The sequence below is a fragment of the Bison bison genome, unplaced genomic scaffold (genome assembly GCF_000754665.1).
Source record: "Bison bison bison isolate TAMUID 2011002044 unplaced genomic scaffold, Bison_UMD1.0 scf7180017864248, whole genome shotgun sequence".
Taxonomy (NCBI): domain Eukaryota; kingdom Metazoa; phylum Chordata; class Mammalia; order Artiodactyla; family Bovidae; genus Bison; species Bison bison.
Window position 1 is genome coordinate 235758 of NW_011494820.1, and position 20634 is coordinate 256391.

General features: G+C 44.0%; 1 protein-coding gene across 1 annotated transcript in view; it reads right to left on the reverse strand.

Moving 5' to 3' along the window:
• The window catches only part of OBSCN (obscurin, cytoskeletal calmodulin and titin-interacting RhoGEF), a 225824-nt gene that overhangs the window by 132956 nt on the left and 72234 nt on the right, over window positions 1-20634 (reverse strand). The window contains exons 15-17 of the mRNA XM_010847289.1: window positions 19974-20249; window positions 15617-15892; window positions 2210-2485 (exon numbers count right to left, since the gene is read on the reverse strand). Of these exons, the coding sequence (XP_010845591.1) occupies window positions 2210-2485; window positions 15617-15892; window positions 19974-20249 (828 nt within the window). The remainder of the gene's footprint in view (window positions 1-2209; window positions 2486-15616; window positions 15893-19973; window positions 20250-20634) is intronic.

Consider the following 20634-nt stretch of genomic DNA (forward strand, 5'->3'; position numbering starts at 1 on the left):
GTTTCTCATGATGTACTCTGCATATAAGTTAAATAAGTAGGGTGACAATATACAGCCTTGACGTACTCCTTTTCCTATTTGGAACCAGTCTGTTATCCCTCACTTAAAGATTTGCAGGTACACCTTAAGCGGGATGATGTTATCACTGTTGTTTTTTTCGCAGGAATTTTGCTATGTTAAAAGAAAAAATATCTTATATAGTTTCCCAAGTATTTTACGGCAGGGACAGATGCTTGATGTTATCAAATATTTTGTCTTGATGTATGATGTTTGAATTTAATTAACCATTTGATTCTGTACTCATGGAGATAATCACATTTGGGATCTTCATAGAACAAGGATCAAACCCTTGTCCCTGGCACTGGCATTCTGGACCACCAGGGAAGTCCTTGCACTCTATTTCTTAATATCCAGCTTTCTACTTTCTATCTATTAACATATCCAACGTTAAGCTCATTGTGCAACCCTAGAATATGACTTTGATCATGGATCCCTACTCCTGGATACATTGATTAATTCATTTTGGTAACAATTATTATGATTTTTTATTTTGGCCTTGATATTCGCAGTAGATTGGCCTGAGGTTTGATTCTCCCTGCCATTTCCAGGTCATTTTGGTATCGATGCTATGTTTTGTATATGAAGAAAGTTACAGAGTCTATCTCCTTTTTCTCTCTCTAGGATCATCTCCACAAGCACAGAATAACAGTTTTCTAGGACATTTTGCACAGTGTACCAGAGAACTGGTTTCCCTGGTGGCTGGGCAATAAAGCATCTGCCTTCAATGCAGGAGATGCAAGTTTGATCCCTGGGCCAGGAAGATCCCCTAGAGAAGGAAATGGCCACCCAATGTAGTATTCTTACCTGGGAAATCCCATGGACAGAGAAGCAGGGCAGACTACAGTCCACAGGGTCACAAAAGAGTTAGACATGACTTGCAAATAAACAAAAACAACCAGAGAACTACAGGGCCGAGAAGACTTTCATCATTGGTCCTACTGATTGGCAAGTCTTACAGCACGTTGACTTCTCTCCGTCTTCTTGTGTTCATAGAGCTTACAGTGATTTAGCCACATTTCACAAGTTTTTAAAAGTTTTACTTTCAAGTACTCTCTAATGTGCTCCAAAAAACACATTCTATAAAGATGAACTGTGGGATCTGAGGTGTCTATTCACACCCACAAATCATTCTAGATCGGCACAGTCGCCAATCACGTGTCAGCACCCAGGAGTCAATGTGACATGGCAGCCCATCCCTCTTTGGCACGAGACTCTCTTCCTGGAAGAAGAATAAGCTGATTTCTAAGACTGCCCTGTCTTCCAGTCACAAGATAGAGACATTCACTGACCATCAGGAAACTGCACGGAAATAAGCACCGCTTTGCAGTCAGAGGTTGCTAGGACAGCAACTCCTCCTTAGGAAAGACTACTGATGTGGCAGAAGTGAGCGTGTTCCCTTCTGTTCCTAACTCCCTCAGCAGAGCACAAAAAGGAGCACTGACAGGAAAATCCAACCTGTTTGAAGACAGAGGCAAAAGCATCTTTTATCTAAGATCAGCCTAAATAGCACAGATGACTCTCTACCAACCAGCCTTTTTTCTTCTCTTTGAATCTGTGACAACAAACATGGGCATATTTCCTGCCACCTCTAGGCAACTGGAGCTTCTATATCCAGGAAAAGGAAGAAAAGGCCTCCCAGAAACCTCACATTTCATCATCCAAAGTTCACCACTAAGAGAATTTCAAGTAGGATTGTGTGGCCAATATTTCTCATGATCAGGGATCCACCAAATTGAAACACCTCTTGACAACTGAGAACTGGCATGAGGGGCAATACGAGGGAATGTGCTGGGTGTTGAGGAGAGACTTATGATGGGAGGAGAGTCACGTATCTCCAGGTCTACCTCAGCCCCCAACCCCAAAGAGACCCAGGGTCTCAACACCGGGAATAACCAGCAGGTTCTGGGCAGGTGCTAAGCCAGTGTGATTGAGCCTCACTGCCAGGAAAAGATGTGGGCAAAAACGGCCCCTCTTCGCTGCAAGCACACCTTCCCCAATCACCCTCCCGCAGGGACTAAGATGGGACATGCAAGACAGGGAGGCTTGAAGAGACGAAGGACACAGGCAAGGGCACACCAGTTTGGGGAGGCAGATAGCCAGCCTCTGATCGCCTGCATGGCCTAGCTCAGCATCCTCCTCAAGGACTGACCTGTGACGTCCAGGCGGAAGGAGACCTTCTGGCCCCCGGCCTCGCAGCTGTACTCCCCGGCGTCCGCCTTGCCTGCCTGCTGCACCACCAGCTGCCTGGTGCAGCCCTTGGCTTCCACACGCACTTTCGAGCTCGAACTCAGCTTCTTGCCGTCCTTGTACCATGTCACCTCCGTCTGGGCCTGGGCCACCTCGCAGTTCAGCGTGGCACTCGCCCCCGCCATGGCCTGCACTTCACTGCGTGCCGGCTGCTCCTTGGCGAACACCACCGAGGGCTCTGGGGACAGAGTGGGATACACAGGATCAGAGACCCCATCTCAGTCAGGACGGCAGCCCTGCGCAAAGACAACCTGGATGGGGAGGTGGTGGGGGGGCATCAGGAAAGGGGATGGTGGAGCTGGAGACTTCTCAGGCTCTGCACCAGCCCTGTGCCCTGCAGAGGTTCCCCTGCCTTTCTCAGCAACAGGGACACAATTTATACATTCTCGCATGGGTCCTTGGGAGTACACCTTGGGGTGGGCGGTCACTGGAACAGATTTGTCCCCTGCTCGTGACATCTGCAAGGTCTCAAGGCAACTGTTCCCCAACATTCCCAGATGGTGCCCCCGTCTTCTCCATACTACTATGCAGGAACTTTTCACCTGCAGTCCATGGAGATGGCTGAGGCTCGGCGCCCTTGCCTACTCTCAGTATTGTCAGCTGGTGGCAATCTGCAGGAGTGCTCGCACCTCCCCGTGGCTTTCTTTGTCATTGTCTGAGGAATGAATAAACGAAGCACCTTCCCCTTAGGACTGGGTTTGCCATTAATGTTTTTTCCTTATTGATGACAGTACTCAATCAAATCCCTTGCCCACTTACCAACAGGTTCTGTCTTCTCTCAATTCACATCTGGCCACTCTTTGTCAATTTAAATACCAGAGAAAGACACATAGGTAGGATTTAAGGACATTCTCAATTGTGTGACTGACATTTTCACTCTGATCCAGGTCTGCAATAGTTTTCCCTCCAATAGTGTCACACCAGCCACTTTGTCCCGCTTAAAGCATAGAGCATATGTATTCTATTTAAGAAATCTTTTTACCTTAAGTCTTGAAGAAACCACATTAGCATCTGTGGATTTTGGGGTTTTATCTTTGACACTGAGGTGTCTAACCCAACTCAAGCTGACTTGTGAGTGTGGTGTGAACTGCGAGTACGAGTTAATTTTTCTGTATGGTGCAGTGGTCCACCCACCGTTTTTTGAGGACAACATCCTTCCCCTAGCTCTCAATAGACAACACAGAAACAAACGGAAGATGCGGAGGGTCGGCAGGAATGGGTGATGCAAGATTCCACTTCTGCAAGAACCGTTTCTGAGTTCACTATTCTGTTCTTTGGATGTGGTAACCACCCCAGCACTGGGATCCCCTTATCTTGAAAACTGTAGCCTTGTAATAATTTTTGACATTGGGTAACAGTAAATGCTCCTACCATGCTCTTCGTGAAAATGACGTCCTGGCTGTATCTTGCCTTTGCAATCTGCCTGTCATTCTTCCATCACACCACTCAAAAACCAAACTTTCTCCCATTTTGATTGTTAATAAACATCTTTTGATTTTTTTCCCGTGGGATTTCTATCCATCTCTTGCAACTTTTAACTGTCTCTCAAGAATCCAGAATAATTCCCCACGCACAGTCTCTTGGCAACATTGATCAGACCTGGAGTTAGAGACATGATACAACTGACCTAGTCTAACTCTTTCACACAAATTTCATTTTCCAAGCACACCTTGCCAGGACTTAGACATAGAAATGTGTTTTTCCGTGTTAATTTTTTACACACTAATCCTATGCAAGAATCATATGCATTCTAATAGTTTATCTTTAGGATGGTCCGAGTTGATCATCCTATTATCAGCAAATCCACCTTTAGTTTTTTGAAACCATGTCCAGCGGAATAGCAGTTTCCAGATATTTTGTACAGTGTACCAGAGAACTACCGGGCTGAGAAGATTTTCATCAGTAGGCCTGCTGATTCACATGCCATATCTCTGATTTTCTTTATCTTCCTGTATCTGGTTTTCATAGAGATTACTAAGATTTAGCCACATTTCACTATTTTTAAATGGTTTTACCTTAGAATACTCACTAACATGCTCCAAACACCACATTTAACAAAGTTGCGTAGTGGGATCTGGGGAACACACACACCCACAAACCAGCCTGCCCTGGCATGATCACAGAATGTCAGAGGTTGGCACCTGGTGGTTGACGTGGGGTGGCAGAGGAGCAGGTGGATGTGGAGCGAATCTCCCTCCACAGATACATCAGGAATGCACCGACAGACACAGAAGTGCATGCGGAACACCAGCTGAGAGCAGGCAGGAGTGCCTGACCACCGGGAAAGAATACATGGAACACGCAAAACTCAGTAGGAGGAAGGAACTAGGGAAAAACAGGAGCATTAGAAGGACTGGACCTGCCCTCAGCGGGTGGGAGAACTGAAGCGGGGTCCGATCCCCACATCGAGGCAACTGTCTGAGCCAGAGGAGAAACATTTGAGGCTAAGAGTGAAACAGCTGATCTGTGACAGCCTAAATGGAATGAGAATCAGACAGTCCCTGCTGCAGCCATACAGACCCTGGACAGGGACGCGCGTCTCCTGGAAGGCGCAGCAGCTGGGAACTGGAGAGCAGGGCTTGTGGCTCAATCCCAGGGTGAGGGCAGCTGTGGACTGCAGAGAGAGACGGACCGAGGGCATGTGAGGGAGGAGACTGTGGGAAATGCCTGTGGAGGAAAGCCGGGCAGCCACGGATGCAAGGTGACACGACTGAGTCATGCATAGGGGGTGGAGCCATCACCACAACCTCTCTCCCCCCACACGCAAGCACTGGCAGCTGAACAATAGAGAGGCTGGCCCATCAAACGCCTGACGCACCAAGTTACAGAGTAGGACCCCACCGAGGGTGCCCCTTTATGTGCCTGATGTACCCATCTAGAGGAGGACCCCGAATGGGCATAGCAGTGCAGAAAGACTAGACAAAGAGGTCTTTTGATTGCCAGCTGCTGCTGCTGCTGCTGCTGCTGCGTCGCTTCAGTCGTGTCCCACTCTGTGCGACCCCATAGATGGCAGCCCACCAGGCTCCCCTGTCTCTGGGATTCTCCAGGCAAGAACACTGCAGTGGGTTGCCATTTGGGGCTAGAAAAACACCGACAGGGCCATAACTCCTGTGGCCAACACAGTCCATGTCCCTGTGCACTTGGCGCTGCCAGGGTCCTCAGGACCCAAGCAGCTGCGCCACCTTCACGCTCAACCCCACTGGGGCAGAACTGCCACAGGCAAAAAAAAAAAAAAGGCTTGCATCTATGCACGCAGGGTGCTTCAGTCCTGTCCAGTTCTGCAACACTGTGGACTGTGGCCTGGCAGGCTTCTCTGTCACAGGGGTTCTCCAGGCAAGAAAGCTGGAGTGGGCTGCCAGACCCTTCTCAGTTCAGTTCAATTGCTGAGTTGTGTTCAACTCTTTGTGACCCCATGGACTGCAGCACGCCAGACTTCCCTGTCTATCAACAACCGCTGGAATTTGCTCAAACTCATGTCCATCAAGTCGGTGATGACATCCAACCCCTCTCCTCTGTCATCCCCTTCTCCTCCTGCCTTTAATCTTTCCCAGCATCAGGGCCTTTTCCAGTGAGTCACGACTTTGGATCAGGTGGCCAAAGTACTGGAGCTTCAGTTTCAGCATCAGTCCTTCCAATGAATATTCAGGGCTGATTTCCTTTAGGACTGACTGGTTGGATCTCCTTGCTGTCCAAGGGACTCTCAAGAGTCTTCTCCAACACCACAGTTCAAAAGCATCAATTCTTTATGGTCCAACGCTCACATCCATACATGACTACTGGAAAAACCATAGCCTTGACCAAATGGACCTTTGTCAGCAAAGTACTGTCTCTGCTTTTTAATATGCTGTCTAGGTTTGTCACAGCTTTTCTTCCAAGGAGCAAGTGTCTTAATTTCATGACTGCAGGCACCATCTGCAGTGGTTTTTGAACCCAAGAAAATAAAGTCTGTCACTGTTTCCATTGTTTCCCCATCTATTTGCCATGAAGTGACTGGACCAAATGCCATGATCTTAATTTTTTGAATGTTTAATTTCAAGCCAGCTTTTTCACTCTCCTCTTTCACTTTCATCAAGAGGCTCTTCAGTTCCTCTTTGCTTTCTGCCATAAGGATGGTGTCATCTGCATATCTGAGGTTATTAATATTTCTCCTGGCAATCTTGATTCCAGCTTGTGCTTCATCCAGCCAGGCATTTCGCATGATGTACTCTGCATATAAGTTAAATAAGCAGGATGACAGTATATAGCCTTGAGGTACTCTTTTTCCTGTTTGGAACCAGTCTGTTGTTCCATGTCCAGTTCTAACTGTTGCTTCTTGACCTGCATGCAGATTTCTCAGGAGGCAGGTCAGGTGGTCTGGTACTCCCATCTCTTTCAGAATGTTCCACAGTTTGTTGTGATCCACACAGTCAAAGGCTTTGGTGTAGTCAACAAAGCAGAAGTAGATGTTTTTCTGGAATTCTCTTACTTTTTCTATGATCCAACGGATGTTGGCAATTTGATCTCTGGTTCCTCTGCCTTTTCTAAATCCAGCTTGAACATCTGGAAGTTCAGTGTTCACATACTGTTGAAGATTTCTTCAAAAGAATTTTGAGTATTACTTTGCTAGAGTGTTAGATGAGTGCAATTGTGTTGTAGTTTGAACATTCTTTGCCATTGCCTTTCTTGGGATTGAAATGAAAACTGACCGTTTCCAGTCGTGTGGCCATTGCTGTTTTCCAAATTTGCTGGCATATTGAGTGCAGCACTTTCACAGCATCATCTTTTAGGATTTGAAATAGCTCAGTTGGAATTCCATAACCTCCACTAGCTTTGTTCGTAGTGCTGCTTCCTAAGGCCCACTTGACTTCACACTCCAGGGTGTCTGGCTCTAGGTGAGTGATCACACCATCGTGGTTATCTTGGTCATGAAGATCTTTTTTGTACAGCTCTTCTGTGTGCTCCTGCCACCTCTTCCTAATATCTTCTGCTTCTGTTAGGTCCCTACCACTTCTGTCCTTTATTGTGCCCATCTTCGCATGAAATGTTCCCTTGGTATCTCTAATTTTCTTGAAGGGATCTCCAGTCTTTCCCATTCTATTGTTTTCCCGTATTTCTTTGCACTGATCACTGAGGAAGGCTTTCTTATCTCTCCTTGCTTTTCTTTGGAACTTTTCTTCAGGTGGGTATATCTTTCCTTTTCTCCTTTGCCTTTGGCTTTTCTTCTCTTTTCTTTGGATTTTTTTTTTAATTACTTATTTTAATTGGAGGCTAATTACTTTACAATATTGTAGTGGTTTTTTTCTCAGCTATTTGTAAGGCCTCCTTAGACAACCATTTTGCCTTTTTGCATTTATTTTCTTCTAGAGCGCTATATCCTTTTAGAGCACTGTATTTCCTGCTGCCCTAGCCACCAACTCCCCTGAATACCTGGTACTGTCAGATTCCCTGCGACCCAAGCAGCTGCACCACCTCCACTCCTGGCCCTCACTGGGGCAAACCCAAGCCCTCCAGGGCAGCCTCAAGAGCAAACCCCAGTGAACGACCCACATGCAGAGGTGGAAATAAAGCCACAGCTGAAACCCAGGGGCAGTGTGGCTAAGGAAGAAGACCCAAAACCTTCCCACCAGCTGTACAAGCTGCAGATTAAATCCACACGATCAACTAGGCAGCCTCTGTCTCAATGGAATACATATAAAAGGACACTGAGAGCTCCCGCAAAAGAAAACCCACTAGTTCTGACAGCTGTGGACATTGGAGGCAAGAACATACAGGAGTAGGACCAGATTAGAGTCTGAGCTGCCCCCACAGCAGGTCCAGAGACCAGCCTCGTATTAGAGAGCATCCTCGGGAGGCAATGTGGACTGTGACTCACAGTGAGGGGAAGAACGCTGGCAGCAGGGACTCAAGAAAAACATTTATTATTCTTATATTTTGACTTGCTCTATAGTTGCTTCTGGATTTTTTTTTCTTTTTCTCTTATTTTCCCTACCTCCCCCACCTTGCTGTAGTTGTCCATTTTATTAGCACTATGAAATCTGTTTCAGCTTATGAGATTTTCTTTTTCAACCACTCCTTTCATTCCTGTTATAAACTTCTGCCTTTTGCAGAACTTTGGCCTTTTGCAGTTCTGTAGTTTTCCTTTTTCTCTTTTTTTTCTCTTCAATTTTTAAATTTTTTTAAACTTATGATTTTTTCTACATTTATTTGTTTGCTTTTCCTCCTGTTCTTTCCCCCTTGCAGTTAATCTTTAATAGATATAAATCCGTATCTACCTCTATTTAACTTTGCATTTCTATTCTTTCTTTCTTTTCTTTTTCTCACCATATTTGTTATGTTTGTTTTCATTGCTTTATCCCCCAGTTGGTACCTTGCTTTAGTTCTGTTTTCCGGTTTGTGCTTTAGTTCGTTTTGTTCTCAGCTGGTGGGTATCATTTTTGGTTTCCTCTGTTCACTGGGCCAGTCTGCTGTGCTCTATTTTTGTTGGACTGTTTTGATTTTGCTCATGGGTGTTTATGTATGTGTGTATTGTCCATTATTTTAATTATTATTTGCCTGATTTTGTAATTGCCATTTGTCTGGGGTTCATCTTTGTTTTCTCCTTTTGGGGTATTTGTTTTAATCCCATTTAATGCCATAACCACCCACCTGTAGAATCTCAGTTCCTGGCCAGAGATCAAGCCCCAAGCCTTCGGAGTGGGAGTGCTGACTCCGAGAGGCTAGACTGCCAGAGAACTAGCCCTAGGGAGTATCCAGTAGCGAGAACTCCCACAAAGGCAACCACTTGTATACAAGACCCGACATCACCCAACCACCAGTAGCACCCTGTGCGGGGTGCCTCACCCCAACAACAAACAAGACAAAAATACAAACCAATCATCAGCAGACAGGATTACCACCTTACTCAGTCCTGCCCATCAGAGGAAGGAAAAAAAAAAAACCTCACTGCCTCCCACCAAATGCAAGCACAAGTCACACTCTACACAAAGCTGACACAAACCACTGGACCAACCTTATGAGGGCAGAAACCAAAAGAAAGAAAGAGTTCAACCCTGAAGCCTGGAAAAAGGAGACCTCAAACGTAGTAAGTTTAAAACAATAATAAAAAGACAGAAGTAGTGCACAAATGAAGGAACAAACCAGAAACACACAAGTCCAAATAAATGAAGAGGAAATAAGCAAACTACCTGAAAAAGAATTCAGAATATTGATCATAAAGATAATACAAAACCTTGAAAATAAAATGGAGAAAATGCAAGAATCAGTTAACAAAGACCTAGAGGAATTAAAGAATAAACGTACAGACACAAACAACACAATTCTTGAAATTAAAAATACTCTAGAAGGAATCAATAGCAGAATATCTGAAACAGAAGAATGGATCAGTGAGCTGGAACATAAAATGGTGGAAATAACTGCTGAAGAGCAGAATAAAGTAAAAAGAATGAAAAGAACTGAGGACAGTCTCAGAGATCTCTGGGACAATGTTAAAGGCGTCAAAATTTGAATTATAGGGATCCCAGAAGAAGAAGAGAAAAAGAAAGAGTATGAGAAAAAATTTTAAGAGATTATAGTTGAAAATTTCCGCAACATTGAAAAGGAAATAGTCAATCAAGTCCAAGAGGCACAAAGACTCCCATACAGGATAAACCCAGAGAGAAACATGCCAGGACACATACTAATCAAACTAACAAAGACTAAACACAAAGGAAGAATATTAAAAGCAGCAAGGGGGAACACATGTATACCTGTGATGGATTCATTTTGATATTTGGCAAAACTAATACAATTATGTAAAGTTTAAAAATAAAATAAAATTAGAAAAAAATAAATAAATAAAGACTATCAAGAATAAGGGCAAATAAATATATTTTCTAAAAGAAAAAAAAATAAATAAAAGCAGCAAGGGAAAAGCAACAAGTAACATACAAGGGAAACCCCATACGTTTAAGAGTTGATCTTTCAGCAGAAACTCTGCAGGCCAAAAGGGAATGGCAGGATATATTTAAAGTACTAAAAGGGAAAAATCTGCAACCAAGATTATTCTGCCTGGCAAGAATTTCATTCAAAATTGATGGAGAAATCAAAAGCTTTACAGACAAGCAAAAGTTAAGAGAATTCAACACCACTAAATCAGCTTTACAAGAAATGTTAAAGGGACTTAAATAGTCAGGAAACACAAAATAAGAAAAAGATCTGTAGAAACAAACCACAAATAATTAAGAAAATGGAAATAGGAACATATATATCAATAATTAATTTAAATGTAAATGGATTAAATGGTCTAACCAAAAGACACTGACTGGCTGAATGGATACAAAATCAAGAACCAAACATATGCTGTCTATAAGAAACCCACTTCACATCTATAGACATATAGACTGAAAGTGAGAGGATGGAAAAATATATTCCATGCAAATGGGAAGCAAAAGAAAGCTGGAATAGCAATCTTCATATCAGACAAAATAGACCTTGAAATAAAGAATATTACAAGAGATAAGGAAGCATGCTACATTATGATCAAGTGATCAATCCAAGAGGAAGATATAACAATGATAAATATCTATGCTCCAGGAACACCTCAATACACAAGACAAACACTAACAGACATAAAAGAAGAAACTGACAGTAACACAATAATAGCAAGAGACTCTAACACCCCCACTTACACCAACGGACAGATCATCAAAACAGAAAATTAATAAGGAAACACAATACATTAGATGCGATGGATCTCACTGATGTCTTCAGGACAGTCCATCCGAATTCAGAAGAATACACCTTTTTCTCAAGTGTCCATGGAACATTCTCCAGGACAGACCACATCTTGGGTCACAAATCAAACCTCAGGAATTTAAGAAAATTGAAATCATATCAAGCATCTTTTCTGAGCACAACTCTATGAGACTAGATATCAATTATAAGAAAAAGACTGCAAAAAACACAAACACATGGAGATTAAACAATATGCTTCTAAATAATGAACAGGTTACGGAAGAAATCAAAAGGGAAATCAAAAAATTCCTAGAAATAAATAACAATGAAAACATGACAACTCAAAACCTAAGGCATGTAGCAAAAGCAGTTCTAAGAGGGAAGTTTATAGCAAGACAATCCTACCTCAAGAAACAAGAAAAACTTTGAATAGACAACCTAAAACAACTGGGAAAAGAAGAACAAAAAAACTCCCAAATTAGCAGGAGGAAAGAAATCACAAAGATCAGAGCAGAAATAAATGAAAAAGAAATGAAAGGAACAATAGTAAAAATTAATAACACTAAAAGCTCATTCTTTGAGGAGATAAACAAAATTGATAAACCTTTCACCAGACTCATCAAGAAAAAAGAGAGAAGAGACAAATCAACAAAATTAGAAATGAAAAAGGAGAGGTTCCAACAATGCAGAAATACAAAGGATTATGAGAGACTGTTATGAGCAACTTTATGGCAATAAAATGGATAAACTGGAAGAAATGGACAGATTCTTAGAAAAGTTAAATCTTTCAAGACTGAACCAGGAAGAAATAGAAATAACGAACAACCCAATTACAAGCACTGAAATCAAAACGGTAATCAAAAATCTCCCAAAAAACAAAGCCAGGACCAGATGGCTTCACAGGTGAATTCTAATCAAACACATAGAGAAGAGCTAATACCTATTCTTCTAAAACTCTTTCAAAAAACTGCAGAGGAAGGAACACTTCCAAACTCATTCTATGAGGCCACCATCACCCTGATACCAAAACCAGACAAAGAAAATACAGGCCAATATCACTGATGAAAATAGATAAAAAAATCCTGAACAAATTCTAGCAAACAAAATTCAACAACACATTAAAAAGCTCATAACCATGATCTAGCTGGGTTTATTCCAGGGATGCAAGGATTCTTCAGTACACACAAATCAATGTGATACACCATATTAACAAACTGAAAGATAAAAACCACATGAAAATCTCAATAGATGCAGAAAAAGCCTTTGACAAAATTCAGCACCCATTTATGGTTAGAACTCTTCAAAAAAAGGGCATAGAAGGAACCTACCTCACCACAGTTAAGGCCATATATGATAAGCCTACAGCAAACATTATTTTCAATGGTGAAAAACTAAAAGCATCCCCCTAAGATCAGGAACAAGGCAAGGGTGTCCACTTTCACCACTATTACTCAACACAGTTCTGGAAGTCCTAGCTATAAAATCAGAGAAGAAAAAGAAATAAAAGGAATTCAAATCAGAAAAAAAAGAAGTAAATCTGTCACTGTTTGCAGATGACATGATACTACACACAGAAAACTCTAAAGATACTATCAGAAAATTACTAAAGCCAATCAGTGAATTTAGCAAAGTCGTAGGATACAAACTCAATATACAGAAATCACGTGCATTCATATATACTAACAATTAAAAACCAGAAAGAGAAATTAAGGAATCAATCCCATTCACCATTGCAACAAAAATTATAAAATATCTAGGAATAAACCTACCTAAGGCGACAAAAGAACTGTATAGAGAAAATCATAAGACACTGATGAAAGAAATCAAAGACAACATAAACAGATGGGGAGACAGTCCATGTTCCTGGATAGAAAGAATCAGTATTGTGAAAATGACTATACTACCAAATGTAATCTACAGATTCAATGTGATCCCTGTCATACCAATGGCATTTTTTCACAGAACTAGAACAAAATATTTCACAATTCATATGGAAACACAAAAGACCCCAAACAGCCAAAACAGTCTTGAGAAAGATGAATGGAGCTGGAGGAATCAACCTTCCTGACTTCAGATTATACTACAAAGCTACAGTCATCAAGACAGTACGGTACTGGCACAAAAACAGAAATATAGACCAATGGAACAAGAAAGCCCATAAATAAACCCATGCACCTACAGGTACCTTATTTTTGACAAAGGAGGCAACAATATACAATGGTACAAATATAGCAGTTCTTTCAGTAAGTAGTGCTGGGAAACTGGACAGTTACGTGTAAAAGAATGAAATTAGAACACTTTCTAACACCATACACAAAAATAAACTCAAAATGGATTAAGGACCTAAATGCAATATCAGAAACTATAAAACTCTTAGAGGAAAGCATAGGCAGAACACTCGATGACATAAATCAAAGCAAGATCTTCTATGACCCACCTCCTGGAGTAATGGAAATAAAAACAAAAGTAAACAAGTGTGACCGTGTTAAACTTAAAAGCTCTTGCACAGCAAAGGAAATTATAAGCAAGGAGAAAAGACATCCCTCAGAATAGGAGAAAATAACAGCAAATGAAACAACTGACAAAGGGTTAATTTCCAAAATATACAAGCAGCTCATACAACTCAATACCAGGAAAACAAACAACCCAATCAAAAAGTGGGAAAAAGACCTAAACAGACATTTCTCCAAAGGAGACATACAGATGGCCAACAAACACATGAGAAGATGCTCAACATCGCTCATTCTTAGAGAAATCAAATAAAAACTACAGTAAGATATCACCTCACACCAATCAGAATGGCCATCATCAAAAAGTCTACAAACAATAAATGCTGGAGAAGGTGTGGAGAAAAGGGAATGCTCTTGCACTGTTGGTGGGAATGTAAATTGATATAGCCACTGTGGAGGATGGTAATAGAGAGTCCTTAAAAAAACTAGGAATAAAAAAAATCACCATATGACCCAGCAATCTTAGGCATATACCCTGAGGAAACCAAAACTGAAAAAGACACATATACTCCAGTGTTCATTGCAGCACCATTTACAATTGCTAGAACATGGAAGCAACCTAGATGTCCATCGACAGATGAATGGATAAAGAAGTTGTGGTACATACACACAATGGAATACTACTCAGCCATAGAAAGAAACACATTTGAGTCAGTTCTAATGAGGTGAATGAACCTAGAGCCTACTATAGAGTAAAGTAAGTCAGAAAGAGAAAGATAAATATCATACACTAATGTGTATATATGGAATCTAGAAAGATGGTGCTGATGAACCTATTTGCAGGGTAACAATGGAGACACAGACAGAAAACAGACTTATGGGCACAGGGAGAGGGGAGGAGAGTGTGAGATGTATGGAGAGAGTAACACGGAAACTTACATCACCATATGTAAAATACATAGCCAACGGGAATTTTCTGTGTGTCTCAGGGAACTCAAACAGGGGCTCTGTATCAACCTAGAGGGGTGGGATGGGGCGGGAGACAGGAGGGAGGTTCAGGAGGGAGGCGACACATGTGTACCTATGGCTGATTCATGTTGATGTCTGACAGAAAACAACGGAACTCTATAAAGCAATTATCTTTCCATTAAAAATTAACATTTTTTTTAAAAAGGAAAAAAAAATGTGGGATGGCAGGCCATCTCTATATTGGCAGGAAGACCCTCTTCCCAGAAGAGTAACCTGATTTTTTAGACTGTCCTGTCTAAAGGGACAGGGAGAGGCTCTTCCTGACCACTACGAAAATGCAACAGAGTAAGGACTGCTTTGCCAGTCAGAGGCTGCTAGGGCACTAACTCCTCGTTAGCGATGCCAACTGACGTGGCAGCTGTGACTTTTTCCTTTCCATTTCTAAATTCATCTATGTAACACCGACAGGAATACTGACATGGAACAGAGTCTGTTGGGAGACAAAGGCAACATCATCTTTGATCTAAGAAGATAACCCATCATAGCACAAGCAACTTCTATCAATCATCCCCCATTTCTTCCCTTTGCAAGGAAGGGACACTAAAACATGTCTATTTTTTTTCTTATCTATGGCCAACTGGAGCTTCTACACCCAAGAAAAGGAAGGAAGGGGTTCCCAGAAACCTCAAATTTCATAATTCAAAGTTCACTTCTGGGAGAAGGCCAACGAGGACTGTGTGGCCAATCTTTCCCCGATCCAAGATCCTTCAAACTGAAACCCCACTGCTCAACCGGGACCAGCATGTGGGGCTGGATGAGGGCGTGTGCTAGTTTCCAGAAAAGACAGATGATGGGAGGAAAGTAAGTCATCTCCAGGCCTACCTCAGCCCTCAGGCATCAGGGAAAGGCAGGGTCCCGACAGCAGGAACACGAGAAAGGTTCCGGGCAGGTGCTAAGACACTGCGATTGAGCCTCACTGCCTGGAAACAGGTGGACAGAGACGATCCCTCCTCTCTGCAAGTGCACCCTCCCTTTACATGCTTCCCCAGCCAAAATGGGGACCACGCTGGGACACGAAAGACAGGGAGGATTGAAGAGATGGAGGATCCAGGCAAGGGCACACAAGTCTGGCGAGGCTGGAAGCGAGTCCCCTCATCACCTACACAGAGGCTAGCTCAGTGTCCTCCTCCACGACTGACCTGTGACGTCCAGGCGGAAGGAGACCTTCTGGCCCCCGGCCTCGCAGCTGTACTCCCCGGCATCCGCCTTGCCCGCCTGCTGCACCACCAGCTGCCGGGTGCGGCCCTTGGCCTCCACACGCACTTTCGAGCTGGAACTCAGCTTCTTCCCGTCCTTGTACCACGTCACCTCTGTCTGGGCCTGGGCCACCTCGCAGCTCAGCGTGGCACTCGCCCCCGCCACGGCCTGCACTTCACTGCGTGCCGGCTGCTCCTTGGCGAACACCACCGAGGGCTCTGGGGACAGAGGGGGATACACAGGGTCAGAGACCCCATCTCAGTCAGGACAGCTGCTGCTGCTGCTGCTAAATCGCTTCAGTTGTGTCCAACTCTGTGCGACCCCGTAGATGGCAGCCTACCAGGCTTCTCCGTCCTTGGGATTCTCCAGGCAAGAATGCTGGAGTGGGTTGCCATTTCCTTCTCCCATGCATGAAAGTGAAAAGTGAAAGTGAAGTCTCTCAGTCATGTTTGACTCTTCGCGACACCATGGACTGCAGCCTACCAGGCTCCTCCATCCATGGGACTTTCCATGCAAGAGTACTGGAGTGGGGTGCCATTGCCTTCTCCAGTCAGGACGGCAGCCCCGGGCAAAGAAGACCTGGATGGGGAGGTGGGAGGGGGCTGGGCAGGAGGATGGTGGAGCTGGAGACTTCTCAGGCTCCGCACCAGCCCTGTGCCCTGCAGAGGTCTCCCTGCCTTTCTCAGCAAGTGACGCAATTCACACATTCTCCCACAGGTCCCTGAGAGCAGGTCCCGGGTGGGAGGTCCTGAGAATGGACTTGTTCTCTGCTCATGACATCTGCAAGTCTCAAGGCTACGACTCCCCATCCTTTCTAGATGGTGCCCCAGTCTTCTCCATACGATTATGCGGGAACTTTTCACCCGCAGTCCATGGAGATGGCTGAGGCTCGCGCCCTTGCTTACTCTTAGTACTGTCAGCTGGGGGCAATCTGGGGGAGTGCTTGCACCTGCCCGTGGCTCTCTTTGTCACTGTCTGAGGAATGAAGAAGCGGAGCACCTTCCCCTTAGGACTGGGCTTGCCATTACTGTTTTCTTCTTCCTGGCGACATGAGTCAAATCTTTTGCCCACTTGCCAATAGGAGGCGCTCTCTTTTGTTGATTCAATTCCCGCCAATTTTTACACATTTATGTGCCAGAGAATGACCAACAGGTAAACTTTAAGGATATTCCCAACCGTGTGACTCGTATATTCACTCTCTGTCCAGTCCTCTGTTAAGTCAAAGTTTATTCTTCCAATAGTGTGACAATCTCCATTTCTTCCCTTTGAGTTTAGAGCATTTGTGTTCTACTTAAGAAATCTTTCCTTACCCTAAGTCTTTGAAGAAACCATGATATTATCTGAGGGTTTTTTTTGGTTCTACTCTTTTCTCTGAGGTTTCTAACCCACCCTGAGTTGACTTCTGTGTATGGTGTGAATTGTTGGTACAATTTAAGTGTTCTATGTGGTTCAGTGATCCAGCCACCCTTTCTTTCTACAACATTCGCCCTGGACTTCCTGAACATACAACACAGGAACAATCGAAAGGTGTTGGGCGAGGGAGGGATGGTGGTGCCGGGAAGTCATTTATGAACTGCTTCTGAACTCAGCTTTCTGTTCCTCCAATGTGGTAAGCATCCACGCACTGGGACCCCCTTGTCTTGAGAACTGCAGCCTTATGATAATTCTTGACATCACGTCCCAGTAAAGACTCCCACTCTGATTTTCTGCAAAAAAACAACACATTGGCTGTGCCTTACCTTTGAATCTGCCTGTTTTTCTGTCATCTGACCCAACCCCCAAAAAACTAGTTTCGATTTTGATTGTTAATAAACATCTTTGATTTTTTCCCCTTGAATTTCTATCCATTGATTTCAACCTCTCACTGCCTCTCAAGAATCTTGAATCATGTCTCACACACAGACCCTTAGCAACTCTCGTCAGGCCTGGGAATTGGAAACATGATACAATTGTGCTAGTCTAACTCTTTCACACAAATTTCATTTTCCAAGTGGTCCCTGCCAGGACTCAGATGTAGAAACAATTTCTGCATACTGATTTTGTTACACACTTAGCTTACTCAAGAAACAGAGGGGATGGGGAAGGATGTGGGAGGGGGGTTCAAGATGGGGAACACATGTACACCCGTGGCAGATTCATGTCAATGTATGGCAAAACCAATACAATATTGGAATTAGCCTCCAATTAAAATAAATAAATTCATATTAAAAACAAGAAACAGATGCAACCTAATCACTTATCTCTGGGATTGTCTGAGTTGATCATCACACCAAATCCCATCTTTACTTTTTCAAAACTCCTTGCCAATGATTTTATTCTCCTTCTTACTGAACTCAGTGCGTAGAGTGGCCTGAGTGTGCCGTCCCTCACATCTAAGATTGCCAGGTATACCATAAGTGGGATGTTGTTGTTGTTTTTGCCAGAATGCAATAACATTAAAAAGAAGATATCTTTTATAGAGTCTACTAAGAATTTTATGACAGAAACTGATGCTCAATTTTATCAAACATTTTGTCTCAGTGTAAGACATGCAAGTGTAATCAACCATTTGATTCTGTACTCACGAGATGATCTTTGTGCATTCAATCCAACGTCAAGCTTTCTATCTATCAACGTTGTCAACAGTAATACAACATGCAATCCTGAACTATGACTAGCCCTGGATACACTGCTGAATTCATTTTGTTAACATGTAATTCATTATTTTGATACTCTCAGTAGACTGGTCTGGTATGTCATCCTCCCTTTGGCTTTCTGGAGTGATTTTGGTATCAGTGTTATGTTCTGTACATGAACATGTATGGAGGGTATCTCATTCTTCTCTCTCTAGGACCATCTCCAAGTATGGAATAACAATTTCCTGAATATTTTATACAGTTTACCAGAGAACTACAAGGCTGACAAGCCTTTCATTATCTGTCCTATTGATTACAAGTCCTCCACCTCTTTGAGTTTTCTCTATCTTTGCATGTCTGATTTTCAGATATTTTACTAGGTTTTAGATTCATGCACTGGTGAAGGAAATGGCAACCCATTCCAGTATTCTTGTCTGGAGAATCCCAGGGATGGGAAAGCCTGGTGGGCTGCCGTCTATGGGGTCGCACAGTCAGACATGACTGAAGCAACTTAGCAGCAGCAGCAGCAGACACATTTTACAATTTTTCAAAAGCTTTTACCTTAAAGTACTCTTCAATGTGCTTCAAAAACCACAATCTACAAAGATGCACGGTGGAATCTGGGGTATATACACTCCCACACATCCTGCTGCACTGGGACGGTCTCAAACCCTTAGGGCTTGCCACCTAGGGGTCAATGTGGCACGGAAGCCCACCCCTATTCTGCATGAAGACTTTCTTCCCAGAAGAAGAATAACCTGATTTCTTAGACTGCCCGATGTTTCGCCATGAGAAAGAGACACTCAGTGACCACGAGGAAAATGCAAGGAAATAAACACTGCTTTGCCAGTCAGAGGCTTGCAGGACAGTAACTTCTTAACCGTCCACACTGATGAGGTAGAAATGACTTTTTCCTTTCCATTCCTAAATTCTTCAATGTCATGCCAAGAGGAATACTGACCTGAAACATCCAACCTTTTTCAAAACAAGGGAAAATGATATTTTACTTAAGAAGATCACCCTAAATAGCACAGGTGACTCTCTACCATCATCATTTCTTTCTTCCTTTCACAAGACAGTGACAACGAAAAGCAGCCTATTTCTTGGTACCTACCAGCAACCAGACCGTCTCTACAGAGGAAAAGCAATGCAGGGCTCCCAGAAACCTCAAATTTCATCATCCAAAGTTTACTCCTAAGAGAATTCCAAGTGGGATTGTGTGGCCCAGATTTTCCTTAATCCAGGATTGACCAAACTGAAACACCCCTCGCCAGCTGAGACCAGCATGAGGTTATAGATGAGGGTGAGTACTAGTTTTCAGGAAATACATATGATGCGAGGAGACAATCATACCCCAAGCCCACCTCAGCCCTCAAACATCAGGGAGAGCCAGGGTCCTAACAGCAGGAACAACAGGAAGGTTCTGGGCAGGTGCTAATAAAATAGTGTGACTGAGCCTCATCGGCAGGAAACAGATGGACACAAACAGGCCCTCCTCTTTCCACAAGAACCCTCCCCATGCAGCCTTCCCTGGAGCCAAAATGGGTATCAAGATGGGACATAGATGATTGGAAGGTGTGAAGTCCTAAAGGTTACGGGCGACTACACAGGTCTGGTGAGACTGGAAGCGAGTCCCCTCATCACCTGCAAACGGGCTAGCTCAGCGTCCTCCTCCAGGACTGACCTGTGACGTCCAGGTGGAAGGAGACCTTCTGGCCCCCAGCCTCGCAGCTGTACTCCCCGGCGTCCGCCTTGCCCGCCTGCTGCACCACCAGCTGCCGCCCGCGGCCCGTGGCCTCCACACGCACTTTCGAGCTCGAACTCAGCTTCTTGCCGTCCTTGTACCACGTCACCTCTGTCTGGGCCTGGGCCACCTCGCAGCTCAGCGTGGCACTCGCCCCCGCCACGGCCTGCACTTCACTGCGTGCCGGCTGCTCCTTGGCGAACACCACCGAGGGCTCTGGGGACAGAGGGCGATACACAGGGTCAGAGACCCCATCTGAGTCAGGACGGCAGCCCCGGGTAAAGAAGACCTGGATGGGGAGGTAGGAGGTGGCTGGGCAGGAGGATGGTGGAGCTGGAGACTTCTCAGGCTCTGCACCAGCCCTGTGCCCTGCAGAGGTCTCCCTGCCTTTCTCAGCAAGTGACGCAATTCACACCTTCTCCCACAGGTCCCTGCGAGCACGTCCCGGGTGGGAGGTCCTGACAATGGACTTGTTCTTTGCTCATGACATCTGCAGGTCTCAAGGCAATGACTCCCCACCCTTTCTAGATGGTGCCCCAGTCCTCTCCATACGATTATGCAGGAACTTTTCACCCGCAGTCCGTGGAGATGGCTGAGGCTC